General features: G+C 42.1%; 3 protein-coding genes across 11 annotated transcripts in view; 1 reads left to right on the top strand and 2 right to left on the bottom strand.

Annotated features, from left to right (window-relative positions):
* The window catches only part of pcnx1 (pecanex 1), a 37,488-nt gene extending 24,257 nt beyond the window's left edge, over window positions 1-13,231 (bottom strand). For 8 of the 9 annotated variants that reach the window (XM_086273681.1, XM_086273682.1, XM_086273683.1 and 5 more), the window contains exons 1-6: window positions 12,863-13,230; window positions 11,288-11,502; window positions 6,963-7,068; window positions 4,083-4,119; window positions 3,093-3,158; window positions 1,301-3,013 (exon numbers count right to left, since the gene is read on the bottom strand). In XM_086273681.1, coding sequence (XP_086129807.1) covers window positions 1,301-3,013; window positions 3,093-3,158; window positions 4,083-4,119; window positions 6,963-7,068; window positions 11,288-11,502; window positions 12,863-13,015 — 2,290 coding nt within the window. In that variant the 5' untranslated portion in view covers window positions 13,016-13,230. Of the gene's footprint in view, window positions 1-1,300; window positions 3,014-3,092; window positions 3,159-4,082; window positions 4,120-6,962; window positions 7,069-11,287; window positions 11,503-12,862 lie in introns of all 9 variants that reach the window. The other variant, XM_086273686.1, reaches the window with a different exon arrangement.
* Window positions 13,232-14,699: 1,468 nt separating this feature from the next.
* med6 (mediator complex subunit 6) lies at window positions 14,700-17,966 on the bottom strand. Its single transcript, XM_086274625.1, has 8 exons — window positions 17,906-17,966; window positions 16,742-16,901; window positions 16,443-16,534; window positions 16,268-16,350; window positions 16,065-16,173; window positions 15,785-15,900; window positions 15,662-15,689; window positions 14,700-15,358 (listed from the first exon to the last, which is right to left on the bottom strand). Exons 1-8 carry the CDS (start codon window positions 17,925-17,927, stop codon window positions 15,228-15,230), a joined length of 741 nt encoding a protein of 246 aa, XP_086130751.1. The 5' UTR covers window positions 17,928-17,966; the 3' UTR covers window positions 14,700-15,227.
* Window positions 17,967-20,756: 2,790 nt separating this feature from the next.
* On the top strand, window positions 20,757-24,329 carry ttc9 (tetratricopeptide repeat domain 9). The gene is made up of 3 exons (XM_086274578.1): window positions 20,757-21,397; window positions 21,777-21,959; window positions 23,323-24,329. Exons 1-3 carry the CDS (start codon window positions 20,926-20,928, stop codon window positions 23,403-23,405), a joined length of 738 nt encoding a protein of 245 aa, XP_086130704.1. The 5' UTR covers window positions 20,757-20,925; the 3' UTR covers window positions 23,406-24,329.
* Window positions 24,330-24,695: the final 366 nt, after the last annotated feature.

The raw sequence follows: 24,695 nt of genomic DNA, 5'->3' as shown, positions 1-24,695 counted from the left end.
ATCTGATGAATTCTGCTGACAAGCACATGCTCTGGTCATGTGGAACTGGAGGCAGGATGATGGCAGAAACAATGAATTTTGCTTTTACGGCGCTACTTGATCTGTTATGACCAGCAGCTCCTTTTAGCTAAAGTTAGCACATCCGCTAAGTAGGCACAGCCTGTTTACGTCTTATGCTCCATCAGATAAAACACTCCAAGGGTCGATGGGTGAAAGACTAAAAAAGTATGCCAAACAGATAAGGGCAATAAAAGCAACAAAATGACACAGCAGCTCCTAGCTAAACTTAAGTATCTCCTACTAAATTTAGTTAGCATTGGGTGCAAGTCAACAAGGAGTGCTGCAGCAGCAAAACCACCCAGTGTATCAAGATGAGCCAATGTGGCCTTTTGTTTGCATGATAAATAATGCACAACTTATTCACTGAAAAAGTACTTAAGCTTGTCACAGAGGTAGGGTTTGAATTCATCGGCTTCTTCCAAATCGGCCAAATCTCCACTAAAAACCACCACTGATAACTTCAAGTGCAGTCACGGACTTATATTATAACACCAATAAATATCCCTCGACTGACTGTGATATAACAGTGTATAGTGAAGTTATGACATGTTTCTAGCCAACCAGTCATATGCCCTGGCATATCCTGCCTCCAATACTGTATCCAATCCCACGAGGTGTACACTCCAGAAGCCAAAAAATAAGAACCCAGACAGAGCAAATGTGAGATCAGGTTGCAAATTTGAAGAATGTGGAGTATGGAATGTCTATTATACTATCTGAGCTTTACACTAATAAGAGAGCTGCTGCTTGTCTAACCTCAATACAAAGCACACACTGTGCCATCATGCTAACTGATCTACACAGGGAACACTATGCTTGCCACTCCATGGTAACTTACCATGGCTACACTGAACGAACAAGAGAGACAGCATCTTGTCTGCAGTCTTGTCTCACGCACTCACTCCCACACAAACACACACACAATTTTGAGGCAGCTGGACGACTACACCTAAACAGATTAAAGTTGATCAACTTTACCAGTGTGCTCCTGTTTCATGTGCCAGAAACCATGAGTATGACTAAAGGTTTCCAGCGAAGCAATGTTCACTGTGTTCAATACATATCCAAACCATCACCAGCGATTATGTAAACAATTTGCAAGGCAGGTAAAAACAAAACCAGACTAATAACCCTTAATTCTGTCTGCCAGCATAAAAAGTAGACTAGTCATGCATCACTAATGCAAACCACACAGAATGCAATGTGTACAGTACATTGGAGCTCAGTGTGTGGTACATACCCCGTAGGGAAGCAGCATTAGCATCCTGAGGCTCAGCGAAAGCTGCCTGGTTGGGCAGACTGTTTCTGGAGCGAGTCACTGATTCCAGCTGGGAGGCCCGACCCAGTAGGGATGCCGCATCCAGGACTTCCCCTTCTTTGGCTTCCAAATCTGACTTGGAGGTGGTAAGAGGTCGAGGTCCTGCTGGAGCTCCTAGGTGGGTGGGATCATTAAGGCATGCAGCCGTACCGCTGTCTAAGCTCAACACTCTGGCATGTGTTTTGGCACTGCCTGTGCTTGGAGTACGGCGGGAGGTACGCCGCTTCCCTCCGTTTCGAACTCCTGTCTCAGGTTTTACTGTGGTGGAAGAAGAGGAGGAGGCGTTGGCTGAAATGTGCTTGGCTTTCAGGGCCCTGTAGTGGCTCTCTGGTGAGTGGCAGGAGCGGGAGGTGGTGCTAGATGAGCTGTCTGTGCTTAGGTGCTTGGTGGAGCGGAGACTGGAGGCACAGCTGAGTTCACTCTGATCACTGGAGTCATCCTCTCCACCACCAGTGAATACAGCACTACAGGGCTTGGCCATAGCACGCGTAGAGATGTAATCCCGGTGATGGCTGGCATCAAAGCTGCTTGCTCTTTTCTTTCCAGTCCGCCGGCGTCCACTGCGACCCGCTGATAGAGAAGAAGTCCTCTGAACAATGTTAGCTGAGTTTGGTTGAACGTTGTCTTTCACCTGCTCCTGCTCTGTGACAGCTACACCTGTTGAGCCATCGGCACTGGTCCTGATGCCAGGCTCTTCGGCACACTTGACAGGTTCCACCAGTTCTTGGGTTGCAGGTGACTGAGTGTCCGCAGTTTGTTTAGCAGTCAGCTCATTGGCATGTGGGTTTTTATTGGCTTCCCTGGAGGGAAGATTACCGAGACTTCGAGGTCTAATACTAGAAGTCCTGTCGTCTGCAGGAGCAGATACTGTCTCTCCCGTTTCCCGTGCACGTTCATCCCCTGAAAGTGACAGCAGGCTCTCCACATGTGTAGAGCTGGTCTGTTCACTGTGGAAGCTGCTGACAGTGCTGTTGGTGTCTCTGTCTGTGCCACTGCAGTAACTCTCAGTGGAACCACTACTGCGAGTACTCAGACTCCTCAGGCTATCGGCACTTCGCTCCCCTCCTTGGGACTTTGCTCCTCCACCAGAGGCTTTTCCACCACCACTTCCTTCCACCTGGTAAAGTCCCGAGCTACTCTCCCCTGCTTCCTTAGAGGCTGAGCGAGCAACCCTGCGTTGCTCTTTGTGTCTGTAGCACTCTACTCCAGAAGTTGAGGGCACAGCTTGGTCCTGCTGGTGCAGGGGGTCTGCCCCATCTCTGTCACACAGCCCTGGCCTGTGTGGTCTGGCAGTCTCCAGCTCACGCACAGGGTCAAGGCCACCTCTTCTGGGTGGAGGATACAGAGCAAAGTCTGGCAGACTCGGGTCAGGGAAAGCGGAACCTGCCGAGCTAGAGGTCCGTGGCAGACCTCGAGAACGGAGCTCCTTCCTGAAGGTCTGAGATTGCATGGATGAATGAGAGGTTACCTCCGTGTCACAGGAGGAGTGTGACAGGCTGAAGTGATAAGCAGCAGAGTTACAGAGATCAGCAGGCTCCCTGGACAGCTCTGAAGGACACAAGGAGGTTGACGGCTGCAAGGAGGCGAAGGAATCATTGGGAACGAGGCAGTACATCTTTGTGTCTGAGAGCAGATCTAAATGGATACAAAGAAAATATACATTGAGGAAAATACTGAGAAGTAATAGTAATAGCATATGTGACTGTGTGTTTACCATGATCATGACTACAGCTCTCAACAAGAGTCAAACTAATGTCATCTGAGGTCCTTCCACAATCTCCTGAAAATATAGGAAAAACAGTTTTTAAGAAAACCATCATCTTTGAAAACCTACACGTAACTGGGAACTACAGACTACATAACAGAACATTATGAATACAAACTGTTGCCTTGCACTAAGAAATGCTTTTTCTGGGAGGTTTCCCTAATTGTTTATGGGGAAAGGCCACACTTAATGGAGGTATGAGCTAGTCTGAATAGATTCTTTGAATGCTCTGATGACAGCACAAGATAACAATTGAACAAAGATGTAACTGTTAGGATTTGTCTTGGAAATGTTAAGGTTTTTTTTAAAGGAGTTGCCATAACTTCCTGGAAGTCTGTGGCAAACTGTCTAAGTGTACAGTAAAGGGGAGGGGAGATTAAAAAACTAAATCCCTGCAGAGCCCTTGTCCCACTTCAGACCATTTAGTCTCATCACAAACTGCCAGCTAATTAGAATGGCATCGAACAGACTCACTGAATTATTCAGGCAACGCAGGCGCCTCACTCAAACACTCAGTACAATGGCCCCCTAGCACAGCTACAAGTTCAGTTGTTGTCTTCATCTCTGTGTTTCAATAATGTGCTCTCAGAGAATGACTCCCATGCTGGGTCTTACAATGTATAACCCCCCTTCCCATTTTTTTCAAAGCCAGCAGTGCCTGTCGAAAGCTGCCTCATCATGGTGTGACTGTTGAGGTCACAGCAATGCTGAGTCAGGCTGCATCTCCTGAGCAGCTTGGGTGTGTGTGTGTGTGTGTGGGGGGGGGGGGGGGGGGGGGGGGAATCATGGTTACGGATGTGGTTCTTTCACAGTCAGAACATGCATTAGTGTTACATACAAAGGATTTTTTAAACCAACCCTACTTGTAACACGTCACTTCTTTCTCTTTTGCTCTTTTTAAGTTGAATAGGCACAGAAGAAAGCTGTGTGGCATATTACCTTTGGCAACTGTTGCTCTTCGATGTGAAGATGCTATCTGAAATTTGAATGAAAAGATAAGTTAAGCTATTTGTCTTTCAAAAGGAAAGGTGGTCAGGATATCAGAGGCTTATTTCTGCAACAACATTTTCATCAAGAAAACTGACAAGGTGTGATCTTTACAGAATATGACATCTCTAAGAAGACACCGTTTGTGTATTACAAATAGCTAATTGCTGTGTACTGTCAAAAGAAAAAAAGTTTTGGGTTGTCTTCCAACTTGCCACACAGCAACTGAGCAGAATGTGTAGGCTGATTAGAGACTCAAGGACATACAGTACAAAGACACAGAACACAGCACCCATGGGGATTCAGAGGTTAAATATATCTCACAGAATAAGGGAGCTAAAGAACTTTGAATATTAAAGGAGATATCAGCCTGACAGCAATATGTAAAAAAAATAAATAAAGAAATAAATCATTCCTAAGGAAAACACTCTAGTGCATATGCACACACACACACACACACACACACACACACACACACACACACACACACACACACACACACACACACACACACACACACACACACCCCAACAGTTGCTTCCTCTAGTCCAGCAACAACAAAAGTAAAATAACTTAGCATGCTCAGAAGACCCATATGAGGAAAACATCGAGGGAACAGTTTACCCTGCCCGGGATAGGGTTACCGGGGGCCCGCCCTGGAGCCAGGATCGGGGAGGGTGCCCGAGGGCAAGCGTCTGGTGGCTGGGCCTTAGTCCATGAAGCCTGGCCGGGTACAACCCGAAAAGGGGACATGGGCCCACCCTCCTGCGGGCCCACCACCCGCAGGATGCGCCCTAGGGGTTGGGTGCATTGTGTGCCGGGCGGCGGCCAGGAGCGGAGGCCCTGGCGGACTGATCCCCAGCTACTGGCAATTGGAACATGGAATGTCACCTCTCTGGTGGGGAAGGAGCCTGAGTTAGTGTGTGAGGTTGAGAGGTACCGGCTAGACATAGTCGGGCTTACCTCTACGCATGGCTTGGGCTCTGGAACCAGTCTCCTGGAGAGGGGCTGGACTCTGTCTCAGTCTGAAGTTGCCCCTGGTGAGAGGCCGCGGGCTGGGGTGGGTATTCTAATATCCCCTCGGCTTGCTGCCTGTATGTTGGGGTTCTTCCCGGTGGATGAGAGGGTTTGTTCCCTGCGCCCCAGGGTCCTGACTGTCATTGGGTCCTGACTGTCATCTGCGCTTATGCGCCGAGTGACAGTTCAGAGTACCCAGCCTTCTTAGAGGGCTTTCACTTCGGTGGCCTCAGAATCTCATCTCTGCTTTTCGCAGATGATGTGGTTCTGTTGGCTTCATCGGGTGATGGCCTCCAGCTCGCACTGGAACGGTTCGCAGCTGAGTGTGAAGCAGCGAGAATGAGGATCAGCACCTCCAAATTTGAGGCCATGGTCCTCAGCCACAAAAGGGTGGAGTGCCCACTCCGGGTCGGGGATGAGTTCCTGCCCCAAGTGGAGGAGTTCAAGTATCTCGGGGTCTTGTTCGCGAGTGATGGGAGAAGGGAGCCGGAGATCAACAGACGGATTGGTGCTGTGGCTGCAGTGATGCGGACGCTGTACCGGTCTGTTGTGGTGAAGAGAGAGTTGAGTGTAAAAGCGAAGCTCTCAATTTACCGGTCGATCTACGTCCCTACCCTCACCCTATGGCCACGAGCTGTGGGTAGTGACCGAAAGAACGAGATTGCGGATACAAGCGGCAGAAATGAGAAATGAGCTTCCTCCGAAGGATGGCTGGCCTCTCCCTTAGAGATAGGGTGAGAAGTTTGGCCATCCGGGAGGGGCTCAGAGTAGAGCAGCTGCTGCTCCACATCGAAAGGAGCCAGCTGAGGTGGTTCGGGCATCTGACAAGGATGCCTCATGGGCGCCTCCTGGGTGAGGTGTTCCGGGCATGTCCCACTGGGAGGAGGCCCCGGGGCAGACCCAGGACACGCTGGAGAGATTATATCTCTCGGCTGGCCTGGGAACGCCTTGGTGTTCCCCCGGATAAGCTGGAGGAGGTGGCTGGGGAGAGGGAGGTCTGGGCTTCTCCGCTTAGGCTGCTGCCCCCGCGACCCGGCCTCGGATAAAGCGGAAGAAGATGGATGGATGGATGGATGGATGGATGGATGGATGGATCTTAGCATGCACTGCTAAATAGCTCTGCTTACTAGAAGCACAATACAGATAACAATAAGACAATCTGTAGAAAAAGTATGTACATGCAATATCAGAAACAGGCATGTTCTGAAAACCCTTGTTCAAAATTCACTATTGGGACCGTTAGGAAAGTAGTGCTTCTGCTGCTTCTGTGGTTATTTCTTTTATCATTCAATGAAATGTAAACAAGCTCAGCTGCGATGCGGTGCACTTATACTGGTGCATAAACACATTGCTTTCCCCATGCTGTAAATAGGAAATAAACTCCCTGCTGTCTCCCTTCTCTTGAATATAACGCCACACAATTAGTGATTTGCTTTATAGCAGTAGACAGTATTACATGAGTTGAGTGCAACATTGCACTGTATTCCCACTTGGCAGCAACACTTTCTGCAGCCATCATATGTAACAACTTTCCTGTGGAAACCTGGAATTGTTAATTGTTTAGATTGAAAAATGTCCAAAATATGCTGTACAAGCTAGAATCTAAAAGGTTATCATAATAAGCCGCAACATGTATTAACTTGGATTTGAATAAACAGCTGGTAGGAACATTGAAGATCAGCAAGCTATTAAATATAAATCTAATGAAAGGTCTGCAGAAAGTAATACAGGGGGCAAAGGGACTTGACAATCAGGATCCTTTTATTTTCAGCTAGTTATGGAACACAGTGTACAGCAGGCCAGTGCTCTGCTTACCTGCTGGTTAGACTCCATCCCAATATAGGAGTTCCTGGAACTGCAGTCCACTGGTGGAGTCTCTTGTCGGATGAAGTCTGCCATCTCAATACCCCCTCCAGGGTCCCTTTGCAGACACACAAACACATGCACATCGATGGAAACTACTGAGTTCACCAAGATTGTTCAGCCCTGTTACATGCCATTTATCTCCTTCAGTCAAACAGAAAGAAGATGGCAGCAGCTTCAATTTAGGGAAAACACACCAAGTGAACTTCTTAAACAGGCCTTTATTTTAAATATTTTGCACAGGCTTTGAAATTCCACAGAGAGAAAACAGATGAAAGCATCCATGATTTTTTTCTGGGTCTATATTTAGCCCAGACGTGCTTATTTAACCAGATGGTATGTAGAAACAAACAACTTGCCAGGGATATAAATCATTTCCATATGCCAAAACTGCATCATAGCAGGTCAGACCACAAAACAACACTTAAAGAAATCAACCACAACATGTAGCACCAAAAAAAAAAATACTGGAAAAAATGGAGCAGGAAGTGGGGAAATTGAGTTGGTGGTGGAAGAGGAAATAAAGAAGAAGAAGGAGAAGAAAAAACACCTTAATGAATGTCATCTGAGCTTGTCGGCTTCACTGCAAACTCAAACAACCTGGAATGCTGTTCCAGATGTGTGGGCAAAGCTATGACTGGTTGAGAGGTCTCATTCTCTTTTTTTTTTTGCCTCTCCCCTGTCCCAGCATCCTGCTAAGCACTGCTTCTGGAATGTGAGTATGAGTCACTTCTTCAAGTCATTTGCAGTAAAAGGCTGAAACCTCAGTGGCTTTTGTTCATTGTGAATGAGAGCTAAACCTAATGTCAGAAACCTGGCATGCAGCAGCTAAATAATGCTCAACTGGTACTAAGGAGCCCGAAAAATATCCCCCACACCATTACACCATCACCACAAGCCAAAAACCACTTATACAAGTTAGGATGTATCAGTGGTTTTTACACCAAATTCTGACCCCATCTGCTGAATCTCACAGGAGAAATTGAGACTAATCAGACTAGGTTAAGTTTTTCAATCATCTGTTCTCCAATTTTGGTGGGCTTGTGTAAATTCTAGCCTCAGTTTCCTGTTCACAGCCAACCAGATTGGGCCTTGGTGTGGTCTTCTGCTGCTGTAGCCCATCAGTTTCAAGGCTCAAAGTGTTGTGTGTACAGAGATGCTCTTCTGCATACCTTGGTCAATTAGTGGTTATGTTAGTAGTTCATGTTGATTTTTCTTTATCTCCTCTTAACTCTGGCACCAACAAGGCATTTTTAACTAGTAACAAAGTGGTCAGTAAGTGTACTCCTACAATGTACTACTGTTTCTTAGTATTAACACTGATGAAACGTATCCCCACAAAAGGTGGGGATTAATTGAAAGCACATATACACCTGTACTGTTAAAGATAAGTGTAGATTTATGTGGCCAATGAGAAATAATCTTAACATCTTTTTAGTTTGTCACTGTGAACACTGAAATTGCATTTAAATAAGATAATGCTTCAAAATAACTAACCAAATAAGTGCCTGAAAGCATTTCAAGATGGCTGCTGAATAATGACGCTTGCTTCAAGAGCTTTGCCAATATGACAGATCCAATAAATTGGGAGGAAAAGAAGTAATAAAACCCAGTGCATGCTGTGTAAAGCACATGGCAATAACTGTAAAACCTCTATTTTTTGTCAACTGGTAGCCCTCTGGAGGTTTTTCTTTTTCCCTTTAAGGAGTACTCCCTCGTTTGGTTTGTACTTTAAAGCAAACATGTGGGAGACATGATGAATCTTCCTGCCAACACTTTCACGCCACTTCACTGGCCTACAAGTGCTGGTAGTGTGCCAAAACAAAACCAACACACAAATGAACCAGAAAATGGAGGGGATGAAACAGACTGCTAATGTAAGTAACACTAGTTTTACAGACAGAATTAAAAATAAATAAATAAATAAAAAATCAGCTTCATAGAAATTTATGGCCCAGAAAATGCATCCAACACATTTGTTAAACTTTAAAGAAAAACACAATAGTTCTGGATGAATCTAAACTTAAGTGTTGGCAATATTATTGAGACGGACAGAAAACTCTGCAATGGTTTTTAGAACAGCGCCACATAACAGATGTTTTAGCTGAGGAGAAATTAAAAGTCACTAAACAGTTTGTTTAAAAGTAACTTCCTGAAGTGGTGTCAGCATGTATGGTTTAATAATTTGAAGTCACCCTAAAGCAGCTACCCAGCTAACCTTTGAGTAACTTGTGTGTTTTCCAGAGTCATCACTACTCTAGACCTCCTTCCTCAGCTCCATTAGACAATGACAGATCACATGAAGTGACTGATCACTTAAAGTCAGTCACACTTTCTGATCACTCATCTTCAGTGTTGGGTAAGTTACTTTAAATTAGTAACTTAGTTACATTACTAGTTACTTGTATCAAAAGTAACTCAGTTACTTCAAGTTACTCATTACTTTCAAAGTAACTAGTTACTAGGGAAAGTAACTTTGGTTTTACTCAGAATTCTCTTGTTAATGTGTTGCTTCCATAACTTTGCCAGTCTTCTAGCTTGCTTACTTGCCACAAGTGCACTGTGCCACCTACCAATAGAAAGAAAAAAATAATGTGAATATTTCCACGAGAGAAATCCCACGCCTGGACAGTCATTGACTGCTGCCATGATTCTAGCGTACGTCACAGCGTCATGTGCGCTTTTTACATCCAACACAAAATCTGCAGTTGTGGTGCTTTCGATTGTACTCAGAACTCGGAAATTCTGCCTTCTGAATAGGAAGATGTAGGTAACACCAGACTGCAGATGAGCTGCATACAGGGCTGGACTGGGACTGAAAATTGGCCCGGGCATTTTGACTAGAGACCAGCCCGCCATTATAGGAAAAATCATAAAGCCTTTGAATGAAAACAAACGCTGTTGTGACAGTGATGTACACTGTTCTGATGGTATATATGTATCAATCTATCAATCGTTTGTTGTAAGACTCAGATAATTATTTTTTAAAAGCTAGACATTTTAAATGAGAATAAGAAAGAAAAGTACTTCTTTGTGCCCCCCTCTCCCTGTTAATGCCCTACCTGGTCCCCCTGGCAAAACTTTGCTAGATCCGCCCCTGCACAGTTACCAGCTGTCAGCTACCTAAAAAAGGATCCTGGTGTTATTTGTCTCTCAGAAACAGTTCATAACTTCCCTTCAACTCATTCATGTCACCTAAAAGGTCAACCTGTTTCTCCATCACAGCTCTGATGATTCAGTAAGGACATCTCCTGGTTTCATCTTCATGTTTCCCTCTCACCAGATGACCAAACCGATAACATGACCAGCAGCTTTTACAGCTGTGGCTCCAGCAAACATCAGCTGATACTAGAAATTAATATTGAATAAATTCTGTCGTGCTGCTGTTGTTTAACGCGACCTCTGCTGGTTTCCTCTTTCTGGCGCAAAGTGGGTGATAAACAAACAAGAGAGAAAAGCCGATCAGCTGATCATTGATCAGTTTTCATGATTGAAGTAGAAACAGGAGAAGGAGGGTGAGCGGATGAGAGAAGAAGAGGCAGCTGTACAGCTCCAGCTTTGTGTCTTTTTCATTGTAGCTGAAGTACGGGACAAACTGTGTTCCTTTTCACCTCAATACGAAACGCGCGATATTTTCTCTGAATATGAGACGATTCTGTTTTTTACGGGACGGTTGGCAACTCTAATAATTAACCTTGTGAACAAAATAAAGTTCAACATCAGTAACATCATAGCATCCACCCAGCTGTATAGAAACTCCGTCATGCTAGCTAGTACCCAGTACGGAAAAAGTCAGAATAACGAAAATAAACTCCACCTAAACTTGGTTTATATCTGACCCAGAGAGACTGCAGGTCATAACTTCTTACCTGAAGTTCAGTTCACACTCGGACCGGCGGCCGCCTCGGGTCTCTCCTCTTGCCTCCCCTTTCTCTCATCCACCTGCTGGCCTCCACCACTTGCTAATGTTACTGAATATGTGGAAGCTCCGCGATAGCCACCACACGAAGTAACGAGTAACGACCCTATCTAAATCCCAGTAACGACTAATGCGTTCCTGATTTTGGCATAATACCGTGCTCGTTACCACAATAATAACGTAGTTACTGTAACGCGTTACTTAATAACGCGGTAGTCCCAACACTGCTTATCTTACAATGCGATTTATTTCTGCTTAATGATCTTGCACATCCTCTACAGAATATTTTATCAGTTGTGCACTACAGTGCTCCATCTCCAGATAGTAAATCCGCCAACAGACTATAACGTGAACTTACCCTGGGCCATTGCTGTCCTCCCTTCGGGTCACGCCTCCATCAATAGCCCCCTCTGTGCCACCTCTGCTCCCCTGATTCTCCTTAGCCTGATGCTCCACCACCTCCCCCTCATCCAAGGCATAGTGGAGGCGGTAATTCACCGTCTTCAGCAGCAGGAACATGGCAGCAATCACACCACAGTAGATTCCCACTATCACCATGGTTGGCGGTAGGGCCTGGAAGTAGAGGAAGAAGTAGGGAAAAAGGTTACATAGACAACCCTCTAACGGTTTCATTTTTACCCATGTTACAGCATTTTATATCCATTTTCTTTCCTGTGTTTATCTCAGCAGCCCAGGAGTGATGTTGATTAAATTTGGACATTCAGACATGACACATCATTTATAAACCCGTGAACTGGAACCAAGCACTGCCACAGAGAAAATGAGCTCTGCTAAATGCAGCTAAAAAAGATAATTACATTATTGCACCTATTGTCCCAATTATTTATGACACATCTGCAGTGTCTTAAGATTTGATTATGAATTTTATGTCTGCTTAGTGCAGCTGACAAGGAGGCTATTACAAAAAGAGGTGACTAGATGGGCTCTAGGCTCTCTCTTGTCCTTGAGATATCCTCCTGCATCTGCTTGTAGCTCTCACAAACAGCAGCAGCGCAACTCAAACTTGCGGCTCAATATAAACCACAGAGCTGACCAAAGCATTTCCACTCCAGGAATAGAAAGGAAACCACAAACCTATTTCAAACACCCCAGTTTCTTTATATAGAAGTGAGCACACAGACATTCATAATCACGTCAGCAGTTATAAATGTGCATTTTATGTGTGCAGGACATAAAGTTTGGCAAGCAACCTTTTATTGACGTGCCACAGAAAAGAGCACCTTAAGAAAGTAAAGCCGTTTAGGAAACCCGCAAACAAAGACATTTTGAGATGAAAAAACTGAACAAGCAGCTCTCAGCTATATGATTTTGATTCCTGGGCTTTTACACGGGGAAGATCACTGCTAACATCCTTGTGAACTGTGCCCCTACAGTCACAGCTGGTAGCTTCTGAAAACTGGTGATACCGAAAATCACTGCCGACCGGAGGACAACAAATAGATAAAGATGGGGGAAGGGAAAATAAATTCACTGATTACAGCCTCACACAGTGTAAATATCCAAGTGGACCTTAACCGAAACACAGAATATGAACAAAAGAGCGTTTAGGTACGATCTAGTTGATGGACAGTAGACTGAAACCTGAAGGAGTTAAAGGCTCTTTTGTTAACGTCTCCACCAGAATAAGGTTTATTTGCTAAGAAATGCTTTTGCTTAATGGATAATTTGGATAATTCAACTATACTTCAAATATTCCACTCCGTTTTCTTAGTTTAATATTAGTGTACGTTGTCTTCGCTCCAGATAATAGACCGAGACCGACCGTTAGTGAGCTGTGGCTGCTAACCTAACGGACAGTTGGTTTGGTTAACTTAAGCTGTCAACAGTCATGACAAATACATAAAGAAATACCAGTCTATGAGGTAAAAATAAATAAAATAAAATAAAATAAAAAGGAGACAAAGCGGCTCACCATGTACAGCGTGAAGGGGAAACATAGCAGAAAGAGCCAGATGTATAGATGTAAAGCGTTGACGAACGTATTCTGATCGGGGTCGTAGTACCATCCGCCTGTGATTGAAGCCCAGACCCCCTGCCTCAGGATCTGCAAAGTCTGCGACCCCATGTTGTTTTATCCCCTCCGACGAATCCAGGCGGAACCGACCGACACAACAACCGGGGTGACACGCTGGGGCTAGTCGTCGTTCAACATGACAAACGGCGCTCTGTTTTCAGACACTGGCCTGAAAATCCCCTCTGCAGCCATCTTCTCTCTGCAGCTAGCCAGCCAGCTGGGGCACTGTTCAGTCCTCCACTGAGGAAGACTGCTATCCCACCACGCCCTGCGAGGAAGTTCTTCTTCGTGGCATCGGTACTGTTTACACTAAATATAAGACCATACGTATAAGCTTTGTGCCTTCACCCTTCTGGTTTTCACTCGCTCTCCTTATTGGAAAATTATATTTTTCAGTGAGTAGGCACGTTTATTTGATTGTGACTCAACAGGGTGATGGCAGAGAGCATAAACGTATGAAATAAATTTTTAAAAATCAGCCACATATATGGAGCTTTATACTAAATATGACTAAATGGCGACACCTGTCGGTTAAAAAAATACCTGCTACATTAAGGATGCAAAATGGTACGCGAATCCTCTCCCATTAACAAAAATCCTGGTCCCACATGGTGAAATATGGCATGTCTGTTTTTCTGTGGTAACTAGTCAAGGTGGGGTGACCTCCAACCACTTTTAATATATATGGTGTTGTAAAAAAGTAAGAAGCCTTTTGTTAAATCATGAATTAACTGCACATTTTTTTGTTCAATTTCACTACTTATACCCAGGTCTGATTACAGCCAGACCTGACGAATTTAGAAATCACCAAAATAAAACATATTTGACAAACTGAAGTAGGTTAAAAGATCTTAAAAAGCAACATATCATGTCATGATCTAAAGGAACAACTGAGAAACAAAGTCACAGATATCTGTCAGCCTGGAAAGGATTACAAAGATATTTCAAAGGCTTAGAAACTCCAGCCAACCACAGTGAGAGCCATCATTCACAAATGGAAAAAACTTGGAACATCGGTGGACCTTCCCAGGAGTGGCTGAGGTACCAAAATTACTTTAAGGGTTTGATGACTCATCCAGGTCACAAAAGAATGCAGCATATCTAAAGAACGGCTTCCTGTAATGATCGAACCATGAACTCCGCGCTATACCAGAAAATCCTGAAGGAGAATGTGCACCAAAGCTCAAGCGTACTTGACTAATACAGTAAGACAATGACCTGAAACACACCAGCAAGTTGAGCTCTGATTGTGTTGTGGTGAAGAGTGGTTCAAAAATCCTCCACAGAAATGTGAAGGACTCGTTGCCAGTTATCACAAATCCTTCAAAATTAGTGTAATCAGGTACAAAATGGGACGAATGAATAAACCTACAACCACCCATGAACTCAGATCATGAGATTAATAAGAATCAGGCACAGATACAGTAATGTGCAAAATTCCACCCCTCATTTCTTTACATTTTGCTTCCAATAAGTAAAAGTGTAAAGTGTCACACAAAACACACAACAAAATCCCCAGAAACCAGATGACGCAGTGTGAGATCATCTTGACAGGGAGCAGAACAAAAGGCAGCCATCATCCAAAGTAGCATGATATAAAGAATTCAGGGTTGACGCAAGACAGGAAAAACGCTACAGTGCAGCAAATCTTAATCACAGGTTGAAATAAAACAGAAGAAAAACGGATCAAATAAATGTGAAGCCTGTTAAATGTTAAGAATTAAACAGATCAGAACACATTAATCAATACCATTTAATGTATATTAAAAAAAACATACAAAAGCAGGACATTTCTTCCGAAGGAGATGAAAGTGTCTGAAACGAACAAGCCATGTTCGGGTCAAGAGGCCATTTGCTTGGCAGATGAGATGACACATCTTGTTTGTAAAGCAGACAGCGAATTAAATGATCCTCTGAAGTCACTACAACAGAACCATTAGCATGATGTTGACAGTAAGCTGACACCGATGCTGATGTCAGCTTATCATCATCAAAAAAAAAAAAATCCTCCCCCACTTCAAATTGCTTGTTTGTGCTACAGCTGCTTGAAGCCTATCAAGGGCACAGGACTAATGCTGCAGCGTAAAAGGAGTCTCAGCACTTACATAAACAACTGACTCCTTTTATTTTCAGTATTCTAAAAATTGATCAAATAAGCAGAGAGTTGGGGAGGTAACACAAATGTCTCAAGTCATTTTCCCAGTGAGTGATGTAGGACTGCAGAGCTGTGCGCAACCTTCCCAGTGTCTGACAAATATGGCTGTCACTGCAGTCTTGCCCTTTTCTCAGGAGGTGGTTTGTTAGGTGGAGCTGGGGCAGAGGACTTGGTTGCCTGCTCCCTCTCCTCTTGCTTCACTGTTTCTGTGGGAGGTTCAGGTTCCTTTTTCACCTCAACTGCAAAACAAAAGCCTGTAGTTAAAAGTAAACTCAAGAATTTGGCCTTGAAGGACAGACATTAAAAACGAAACTTAACTGATTTTAAAATTGAAATATTCAGCAGAAAAACTAATTGATTTTCTTTTAGTTTAATCAAACAACATGAATTCAATTCTGAAAGTAAAAGCAATGCTTCACATATGAAAATAAATTAACATATTAGTAATCTGCAGAGTGTTAAGCACTTCCAGACAGACCCTGATAGACTCTTATTATATATCATAATGATCTATAAACAAAAAACAGTTTTAAATATCATACCTGGAATGGGCTTCTCACCAGGCTTAGGCTAAAAGTTCAGAGAAAAGCAAAACAAAATCAATACGATTGACTCCTCTTAGACTCAAAATTCAAATGAACAAACTGGACAATAGCTGACAGTACCTGATAGAAAGTTGGTGGAAATTTTGACCTCAGGTCCAAAAGGAGTGTGTCAACGCGATGCCTCTGAAACAGAGAGCTAGGCTCCTCTTTCTTCTTAGTCTTTGGTTTGGCTTTTTCTGTATAAGAGATTCATGTTAATCACTTTCTGTCAAAGTCATTATTTTAAATAAACAAGGAAAACAGGTTCTGGCTCCTTCTTTGTTGCTAGTGTTTGTGATCACATCACATAACTGATAATCAGAACTTTAACATCTAAATTGTAAACTGCCAAACTGCTTACCTCTCTCCTCATGGTCCTTGAAGTGCCACCAGTATCCCTTGGATGGGTGATAGCGACAATAGGACATGGCCTCATCAAAAGCAGACTGGATTCCATGTACAGCGGAAAGCTAAAAACAGATATGATTAATATAAATAACACTGATTTTTTTAATCAATGTTACACAAACCTATCTTTTACAGAATTACAATGAATATTTTTACCACTCTAGAGCTGATAACTGTTCCCAGGTCTGGAGCCTGATACACGACTCCAGCTATGATGTAGTAATCAGCCAAGGGAACCACTGTAGTATGAACAGAGAAGCAGAAATTCAACTGATGTGAAATGAAGACTTTACAAATCTAACAAATAACGGCTTGAGTGTTTGGAACTCACCTTGAGTCGGTGACTGCCTCTGTTGTTTACGGATTATATAAAGAATTGGCTCCTGAGCATGAAGAAGGATGTATTCAACTCCCACCATCTGACTGTAAATGAGACAGAAGCAATGTTTTCACAAATCGGCAGATGTGGCAATATTATAATAGTATTACTTGTCTGTGTGTGTATGCGTTTGGGCTCTACTTGACAATATGATTTTGATCAGAATGTCTCCCTTCATAATACTTAATGTAATATGTTTAAAAACCTTTTCACTGCTCTGTATCAAATTTCCATCTATAAAACAAACTTACTTCAGATGATCCACGGTAAGCCGCTGCATCTTCACTACCTCATTATTGCAGGTACGGTCATAGAAAGGGTTGCTTCTGTCAGAAAAGTACTCCAGCACATTTCCAGGATTAAGACCTGGTACCCAATTGCTGTCCACCCAGGATATCCCGAGAAGGTTATCTGGAAATTAAACAAGCATTCAATTTATGAAATTATATTATTAACTGATGCTGCCTGAGAAATAACTGTGAGTGCATTTATATGTTAGGGATGAAATCACATCTCAGCTTGACATGGATATTGTCAATACTGATAGCATTTTATTGATGAAAATGTCTTGTTAAACAACTATAGAGATGCCTTCTTTTTGTGTGCATGTGTGTGTTTCTGTGTGTGTGTGTTTGTTGGGGGGGGGGGGGGGGGGGGTATGAATATAATTGAGGAACTGAGTCAGTATTAACACAACCTGATAATGAAAATGGGTCAAATGTTTATGAAGGAAACATGACGGTAATTCTGGTTTCCTGATTAACATGATTAGGATTTTGATAATAAAAGGTTCTATTTCAGGTAATAACAAGACACTCTATTAACAGATGACTTATCTCACTGTGAAACCCGCCTTTTGTGAGAGCCGAGTTCCTCAACAGATCCGAAATAATGCTCAAACAGAGCAGCTATTTGTATTTCTTGATTTTATATCAAATAAAATCAAACTACATAATATAGCTTAATCTTTTATATGCTTCTCTATTGCCAGTATATCTATCAGATGTTAGGATACATGAATAGAGATAATGAATAAATATAACTCGGAACAGCTAAACGGACCAGTGAGCAGCGTCCATATTACCAATAATGCAGACATCACTTTACCAAGGATGAATAACCCACTATACTGGAAAAACTGAAGGCTACAATGACTTGAAGTTGTTTTCTGTTGTAACCACCACCAAAAGTCATTCTAAGGCTCTGGCAGACAGCATAAGCTATGCTAGCCGATATGCTAATAAAAAGCGAAGGAGACGCTACTCGTTAACAGATTTTCTTGCAGCACAGACGAATAAGCTTGAAGCTGCAGAAAAAAAACAATCAAGGCGCTGTTTCGAAGTTATAAATAACATGAGATTTTTATACTAATTAAACTGCACATCTAAAAAAAAGAATATAATGGATTTAGCTACCTCTGAAATCCACCGACGCCATGATATAAACAAATGGTCTCCTAAAGATTACGTCTCTGGTCTTTAGGTCGTACTTTGATTACGTCATTGTACTTTTCGGCTGAGAATGTGATTAAGAGATGAGAAATGCTTTTGCTACAGCAGCTGAAATGGTGGTGAAATATTTCTGTTACTACTACTACTACTAATAATAATAATAGTAATACGAATAACAATACTAATAATACTAATAATAATGATATGACAGATATATATGACAGATATATAATGTTAAAGAGGGTGATGGCATGTGGTATGAAAGACTTTCTCTGTTTTTGTGGCAGCAGAGCTGAATCAGTCTGTCAGAAGAGATGCCTTTTAAATAATTTATTTACAATTTAATCAGTAACCTTCTCTTCACCACAGCTTTACTAGTCTCCAATTTACAGCCAGTCACAGAGCTAGCCTTTATCATCAGTTTATTCAGTCTGTGGGTGTGACCAGCTCGATCTCAGCTTTTTTGGAAAATAGTTTAGCTTGTGGATATAGACACCTAGGTATTTCCTGTCCCAGGATAGACATAGTTCATTTGGTATTCCTCTTCCTTCTGAAGCCTATCTCCACCTCTAGTCTTATTATTCACAAGCAGAACTCCTCCCAGACCACTCATCAAAAAATATCCAGTGGTGCTCAGTAGTCCTCCTCCTGCCCATCACTAATACATTCTGTAATTGGCACAGCCCAGAGGTGTACTGAAATTCTTAAGTGTAAAGCATGAGCAGGACTGGAGGCAGCACAGTCTCAGTGGAACTCCTTTGCTGCTCATCACCAGATCAGTCAAAAGCACTGCCCAGTCTCACATGTTTTGGTCCGTACTCAGTAATCCATGAGATCAATCAATCAATCAATCAATCAATCAATCAATCAATCAATCAATCAATCAATCAATCAATCAATCAATCAATCAATCAATTCACTTTAGAATAAATATGATCCTCCCAACCTACCAGTCATTACTATCTAGAGTGAAATAAGCTGTATACAGTATGCAGATGATTGCACCGTCCACTCCCAGATTTTGTGTTTATGCAGACTGCAGAGGGTTAAGAGATGTATTTCACCTGAGTGTTCAGAAATAATGCAGAATAATGAATGTTTATTCATTATGTATTTAAAAAGTGCATGCATGAAGTGGAGTGTAGGACAGAAAATTGTGCAAAAGTGTTTTATTATTATTATTTTTGATCACAGATAGAAAATATGCTATGATTCTAGGATAAAATAATAATAATACCAAGATAATGTTACCCAGAATCTACACAGTCAATGTAAGAGTCCAAATGTTAACGTATAATTCTTGTGATGGGCAGACCGTATTTTCCATTAGGTTCCCATTGTATAGACTTTATAGACTTTATAAAAAAGTTCATACAAAAACTTATTATAAGATTTTTTTTAACTAAAATTATGCTTTATGGAATATCTTATTGTAAATGTACGTTTTGTAATTACCCCATGCTAATTTTAACTAAAGCGTTCGCCACCAGAGGTCAACATTTTGCCAGTAGATGTATTGAAATGTTTTTTGATGCCTGCCATTTTTCTTATAACTTTTCTTTTCTTTTTAGGCCTAATTCAATTTCCTTATACCCTCAGTTATACTCCATTGTGGACGTGTGCACAGACTTCTGGAGGTATAATAATAAGGCAATCTGTTTAGTTATTTGGTAAGATTGTCAGCTAGTTTTTAATATATATATATATATATATATATATATATATATATATATATATATATATAAATAAAGATCTTAATATATATATATATTAAGATCTTAATCTTAATATATATATATATATTAAGATCTTTCAGTTATTACAAACATGCAATAACGTCGCATATTTTCGGAGTGTAGATTTAACTGATCTCATTTAGTATTTAGTATTGACTTAAAACCTTAAATTCTACCCTCACTTTCAGTGCATACAAACTCTTGTAGTAAGGCTAAGAACTGCAGAGACATTTTTACACGTGTTCGCACTTGTTGACAGCAGCATGCTGTAGATCCCAGGCGCGTGATAACGATTTCATGGGTTACATGGTCTTTATTTCTGATCAGCAGCATTTGTTCAACGCTGAAATTCCAGAGACACACCCAGACAGACAGCTGACTTCATTGCCCCAGTGACAGTCACAGGACAGACACGGTGAACAAACAACCTGACACAATGGCCAGTCAAAATGAAACCGTATGCCCGAAAATGCTCCTACACATGCCCTTCCGTCTTCATAACAGAGACTAATAACACTATCATCCTGCAAAAACCCCATCCGAATGACATCATAGTTTGTAATTAGGAGTCTGTAGTCTGTCAAGAGTAGCTGCTCTGGCAAAGCTGCTCTGTAGAGATAAAATGAGCTGGATGAGCTTTATCTGATTCATCTGAGTAGAGATGACTACATTCCTCCACTTTAAGACAAGCGTGACACCAACCCCCCCCCCCCCCCCCCCCCCCCCCAAAAAAAAAATAAATTATATTCACTCCGATCAAGTCTTTCCATGGGGTATATGGCTTAGGAAGGATGAAATACGGCAATTTATTACACGGTCATTTGGCCTTATTTAGAAATACAAGAAATCCCCGATTGGGCCACAAATTACCACTGGCGTCTGAAGGGGAAATAGAATAACTTCTTCTTTAAAAAAAAATGTTAATTCAAATACAGGACTGTAACTTCCCTCTCATTTCTCACAGGTTGCAGATAAATTGATAATGATATTAAACCTCTTCTTCCTGGTGTGGGACCCCCATGGGACCACTGGCTCTGTGTGTATCGACCAATCGGCGCGTTTGAAGAGAAACATACGAGAGCAGGCTACAACAGAGGAGCGCGCATCGCGTAGGGGTGCGCACACAGACGTAGTTGCGACACTGGCGAGGCGAAGGCGCGATACAGCCGAGAGGATGCAGTGAAAAGCCTCAATTTCCCAGCTAATTTACAGCCGGGCAGGGCAGCTATAATAGAAATAACGTTGAAGATGAGTGTGATCCAGGCTGCGCACGACGGCAGGGTGGATAGTGGCAAAGGCAGCCACACTGACAACGCCTGCGGATCCCCACGGCTTCAGCAGTGCGCTCACCCCCCTAACAGCAGCAGCCGGACCAAAGATGCCAGATATCAGCAGCAGCTCCAGCAGCAGAAGCATCATGGTGGGTCGATGCTGAAACAACCATCCTACAACGAACCAGCGGACGTCGTGAGACGGGCGCTGGACTTTAAGAGCCAAGGCACCCAGTGCTACAAGGATAAGAAGTACCGAGAGGCAATCGGCAAGTATCACCGGGCTCTGCTCGAGATTAAAGGGCTGTGCAGGGTTCTGGGGGATCCGGACACAAGCTCCAAGTCACCCTCCTCCCTGCTGCCGACCATCAGCAAGTCCACCACGCTGACGGATGAGCAGAAGGGGGCAATGGAGAACGCAGAGCTGGAGTGTTACAACAGTCTGGCCGGTAAGAGACATTTCTCGCATACATTTCCCACAGATGGACACAGATTCCACTTATCAGCTGTCTTTTCAGCAGAGGGAAATTCTGGGAATACTCCAGAGCTCATGAATGATTCACTGCCAGTATGAGTCATTCTCAGGCTTACCCCACAATCCGCCTCACTTTCTTTTTAATTATCACTTTGCATAAATGGTATATTTATTCACCCCTTGGCAAACTTATAATATTTGCTATATGTTTAAGATTTAACCAAAGAATCAGCTGTGTTTTAGTCCCTGACAGGACATATTAGTAGTTCAGTAAAATAATGCAAGTCTAACATTGGGTCTTGCAGTGTGATCAGGAGTTTCGCCCTCTCTCCCCTCTTTTAATCTCTTTCTAGCTTGTCTTTTGCAAATGGAGCTGGTGAACTATGAACGAGTAAAGGAATATTGCCTGAAAGTGCTTAACAAGGAAGGAAAAAACTTCAAAGCTTTGTACCGATCTGGAGTGGCCTATTACCACCTAGGAGACTTCCAGAAAGCCCTGTACTACCTGAAGGAGTCAAACAAGCAGGAACCTTCAGGTAAGGATTGCTGGTTCATGGCAAGGAACATTACACTAATATCTGAAATACACAATACATTATTTATGCAGCTTGCTGACTGTGAAAAACATTTAAGGGTGATGAGATGACTAGTAGAGAAAATAAAATAAAAACAAGTAGGAGTCATCCTTCATCATGCTTCATTGCAATTCAAAATGTGGGTAAGATTCAGTATTTCAGTCTGGACCAAATAGAAGATATCTAATTTAGTTGCTTTGAGCATTTAAAGAAACGGAGTTCTGGGACAAGGTAAAAAGACGGCATTAGTGTTGTAGTGGCTCATTAGTGTAGTGGTTTATACATTTGCCCAAAAAACAAAAGATCCCTGGAGGAGACATAAATCCCTTTGGGGTTGTATCAGGAAGGGCATCTGGTGTAAAAAAACAAAAACAAAAAACATGCGGAGCTACCTGCTGTGGTGACCCCTGTGAACAAGGGTGTAGCTGACAGTAGCTTGTGTATCATGTAAAAGTGTTTCACATGAACATGAACAGGTGCACTGCAGAGATATTTGTGGACTTCAATAAATAAATAAAATAAAACAGGTGACTGTTGTGGTATAGAAATGGAATAGCAGGCTGTTGACTGGCACTAAACTGACTTCATGCAAAAATATCAAGTGCATTGCAGATATGACAGTGAAACCACTGAGTGACATGTTTAACATAGTACAGAGTGCTTGAGACAGAGGTAGCTGGACTTCTATTGAGTTCCTGAAGATGTTTCACATCTAAAAGCTAACAGGGGGAACCAGGTATTTGATTAATAATATGAAATTTACAAGATTAAGAGTAAAATTATCACTGTGGGCTTTTGGCCTATTTGTGATTCTGTTCCTAGATGTTATTTAAATAATTGGGCAGTGAATCAGATTTTCTAGCACAACCTTGGCCTTTTCAATGTGGGTGCTTCATTCATGTCACCCAACATTAATCAGAGCTACAGAAAATAACACAGGAAAACTAGTCAAGTTAGGTAATATGACAACTTTAGAGGTGTATTTGTTGCTTGAATGGCAGGTGGGAAAACTGTAGATGAAGAGGAGTCTGCAAACAGCCTCCTTCACGTGGTTAATATCTATTTGTTATGTGTATGTTTGTTTATTTATGTACTAAGCTAGTAAGATCATTTACAAAAAAAAAACCTGCAGATACACAAGATCTTCATATGGAGCTTGTTTTGTTTTTGCACTGCCAAAAAGCTGTGGTATAAATGACTTCTAGCTGCTTTAATTCCATGTACTACAGAGTTGTGTTTAAATGGAAGATTTACGACCTTATTGATGCACCGTTTCCTGTCTGAGCAGGAAATAAATCAGCCTTTTCCTGCCTTTGTTTTCCAGACACCAATGTCATCCGCTATATTCAGCTGACAGAGATGAAGATTCGGAGAAATGCCCAAAGGGAGAAGAAAGAGGCCACATAAGCATTCGCTGTCCGATGACTTCTCTCTCGTCATAAATTTCAGCCCTACTGTGTGCCACCCAGACCTTAAACACCACGGCTTGGAGGTTTTGGTGTAAAATGATGTTTGCTCGCTTTTGCCTTGCACAGCATCTGGTTGCCAGTTACGTGATTGAATTTCACTGTTGTGTGCTTGAAATGTTTATTTTTATTTTTTTTAATTGTACAAGGTATTGTGTTTCAAACTTCCAATCATATCTAGTATGAATTTATCCTGAGTATGTTTTACCCATTCCAATCTGATGCACTGCCAGTCCAAACATCGCACATACAGGCCATAACTTGTGATGGAGACAGGAGCAATAAAGGTGAATCCAGCATGTCTGCAGGCGAGTATAACTGTAAATTAGCACCTGCCCTCGCACAAGATGTCTTTTAAATGCCTTGGAGTAAATGAGTAACAACCACCTACACTTCTGTCACCATAGTTTGATTTTGAAAGCACTACAAAACTCACCTTTTTATACTCCCAATTATACCTGAAGTAAAGGTGCTAGTCGTAAGTAGGTTTAAAACTCAAAATGCTTGGACAAGGACATCAAGAGCACATGGTTGCTAACTGCGGTATGAGACATATGAGACATATCACAAAATGTAAATAGGCTACTTTATAAAATCACAAGAAGATATCCTGTAGAGGTGAGCTTTTTGTGTTTATTAATGCCAAAACGAAGCACTTCACTCACAGCATTTACTGTATCTTAAAATACTGTGTTTACTGTAAAGGTATGGTTGTAATGTGTGTCTATTGATTGCATTATGTTTTGTGGTGCTGCAGCATTGGATTTCTCTTTAGTTTTCCTTTTTTATTTTCCTAATGAGCTTAACTAAATGAATAGAGAAAACATGATGAAAGCACACGTGTAAATAAATAAATGAAACAATGCTGGGTGGAAAGAGTTAACGTTTTTGTCTCGGTAGTTGACATTGTAAAGCATAATGTTAATTTTCTAGAGGGATGGTATCAGGATGCAGAAATCCTGACACTGGCAGTTATTTAAGAGTTAATCAATGCTTTTCATTTCCACCATTTTAGTTGATATGGCTAATTTCTTAGCCCCAGCTTTTAAATCTTTATATATTAAGAGTATTATCATTGACAATACAATAAAGTATAAAACTAACATTTACTCTCTTTTATGGAAAATAAAATTCATGTGCTAGCTAGCTACCAACTTATTCTATCTTATCTTAAATGCTGGATTTCGGTCTTGTGCCTGTATCAACATTAGTTACATGTGAATCAAACCAT

Source organism: Aulonocara sp. 'chitande type north' Nkhata Bay, linkage group LG19, assembly GCF_057382095.1.
Source record: "Aulonocara sp. 'chitande type north' Nkhata Bay isolate Kocher_YH1m ecotype deep benthic linkage group LG19, A_spYH_male_GT1.1, whole genome shotgun sequence".
NCBI classification, from domain to species: Eukaryota; Metazoa; Chordata; class Actinopteri; order Cichliformes; family Cichlidae; genus Aulonocara; species Aulonocara sp. 'chitande type north' Nkhata Bay.
This window is presented reverse-complemented; position numbering and strand designations above follow the sequence as displayed.

Coding starts and splice junctions, on each gene's coding strand:
- med6 (XM_086274625.1), bottom strand. CDS start 17,927: ATGGCGTCGGTGGATTTCAGAG. Junction 15,690..15,784: donor TTCCACCAACTTTCTATCAG/GTACTGTCAGCT, acceptor CTGAACTTTTAG/CCTAAGCCTGGTGAGAAGCC. Junction 15,359..15,661: donor TGGTGAGAAGCCCATTCCAG/GTATGATATTTA, acceptor TTTGTTTTGCAG/TTGAGGTGAAAAAGGAACCT.
- ttc9 (XM_086274578.1), top strand. CDS start 20,926: ATGAGTGTGATCCAGGCTGCGCACGACGGCAGGGTGGATAGTGGCAAA. Junction 21,398..21,776: donor GTGTTACAACAGTCTGGCCG/GTAAGAGACATT, acceptor ATCTCTTTCTAG/CTTGTCTTTTGCAAATGGAG. Junction 21,960..23,322: donor AAACAAGCAGGAACCTTCAG/GTAAGGATTGCT, acceptor TTTGTTTTCCAG/ACACCAATGTCATCCGCTAT.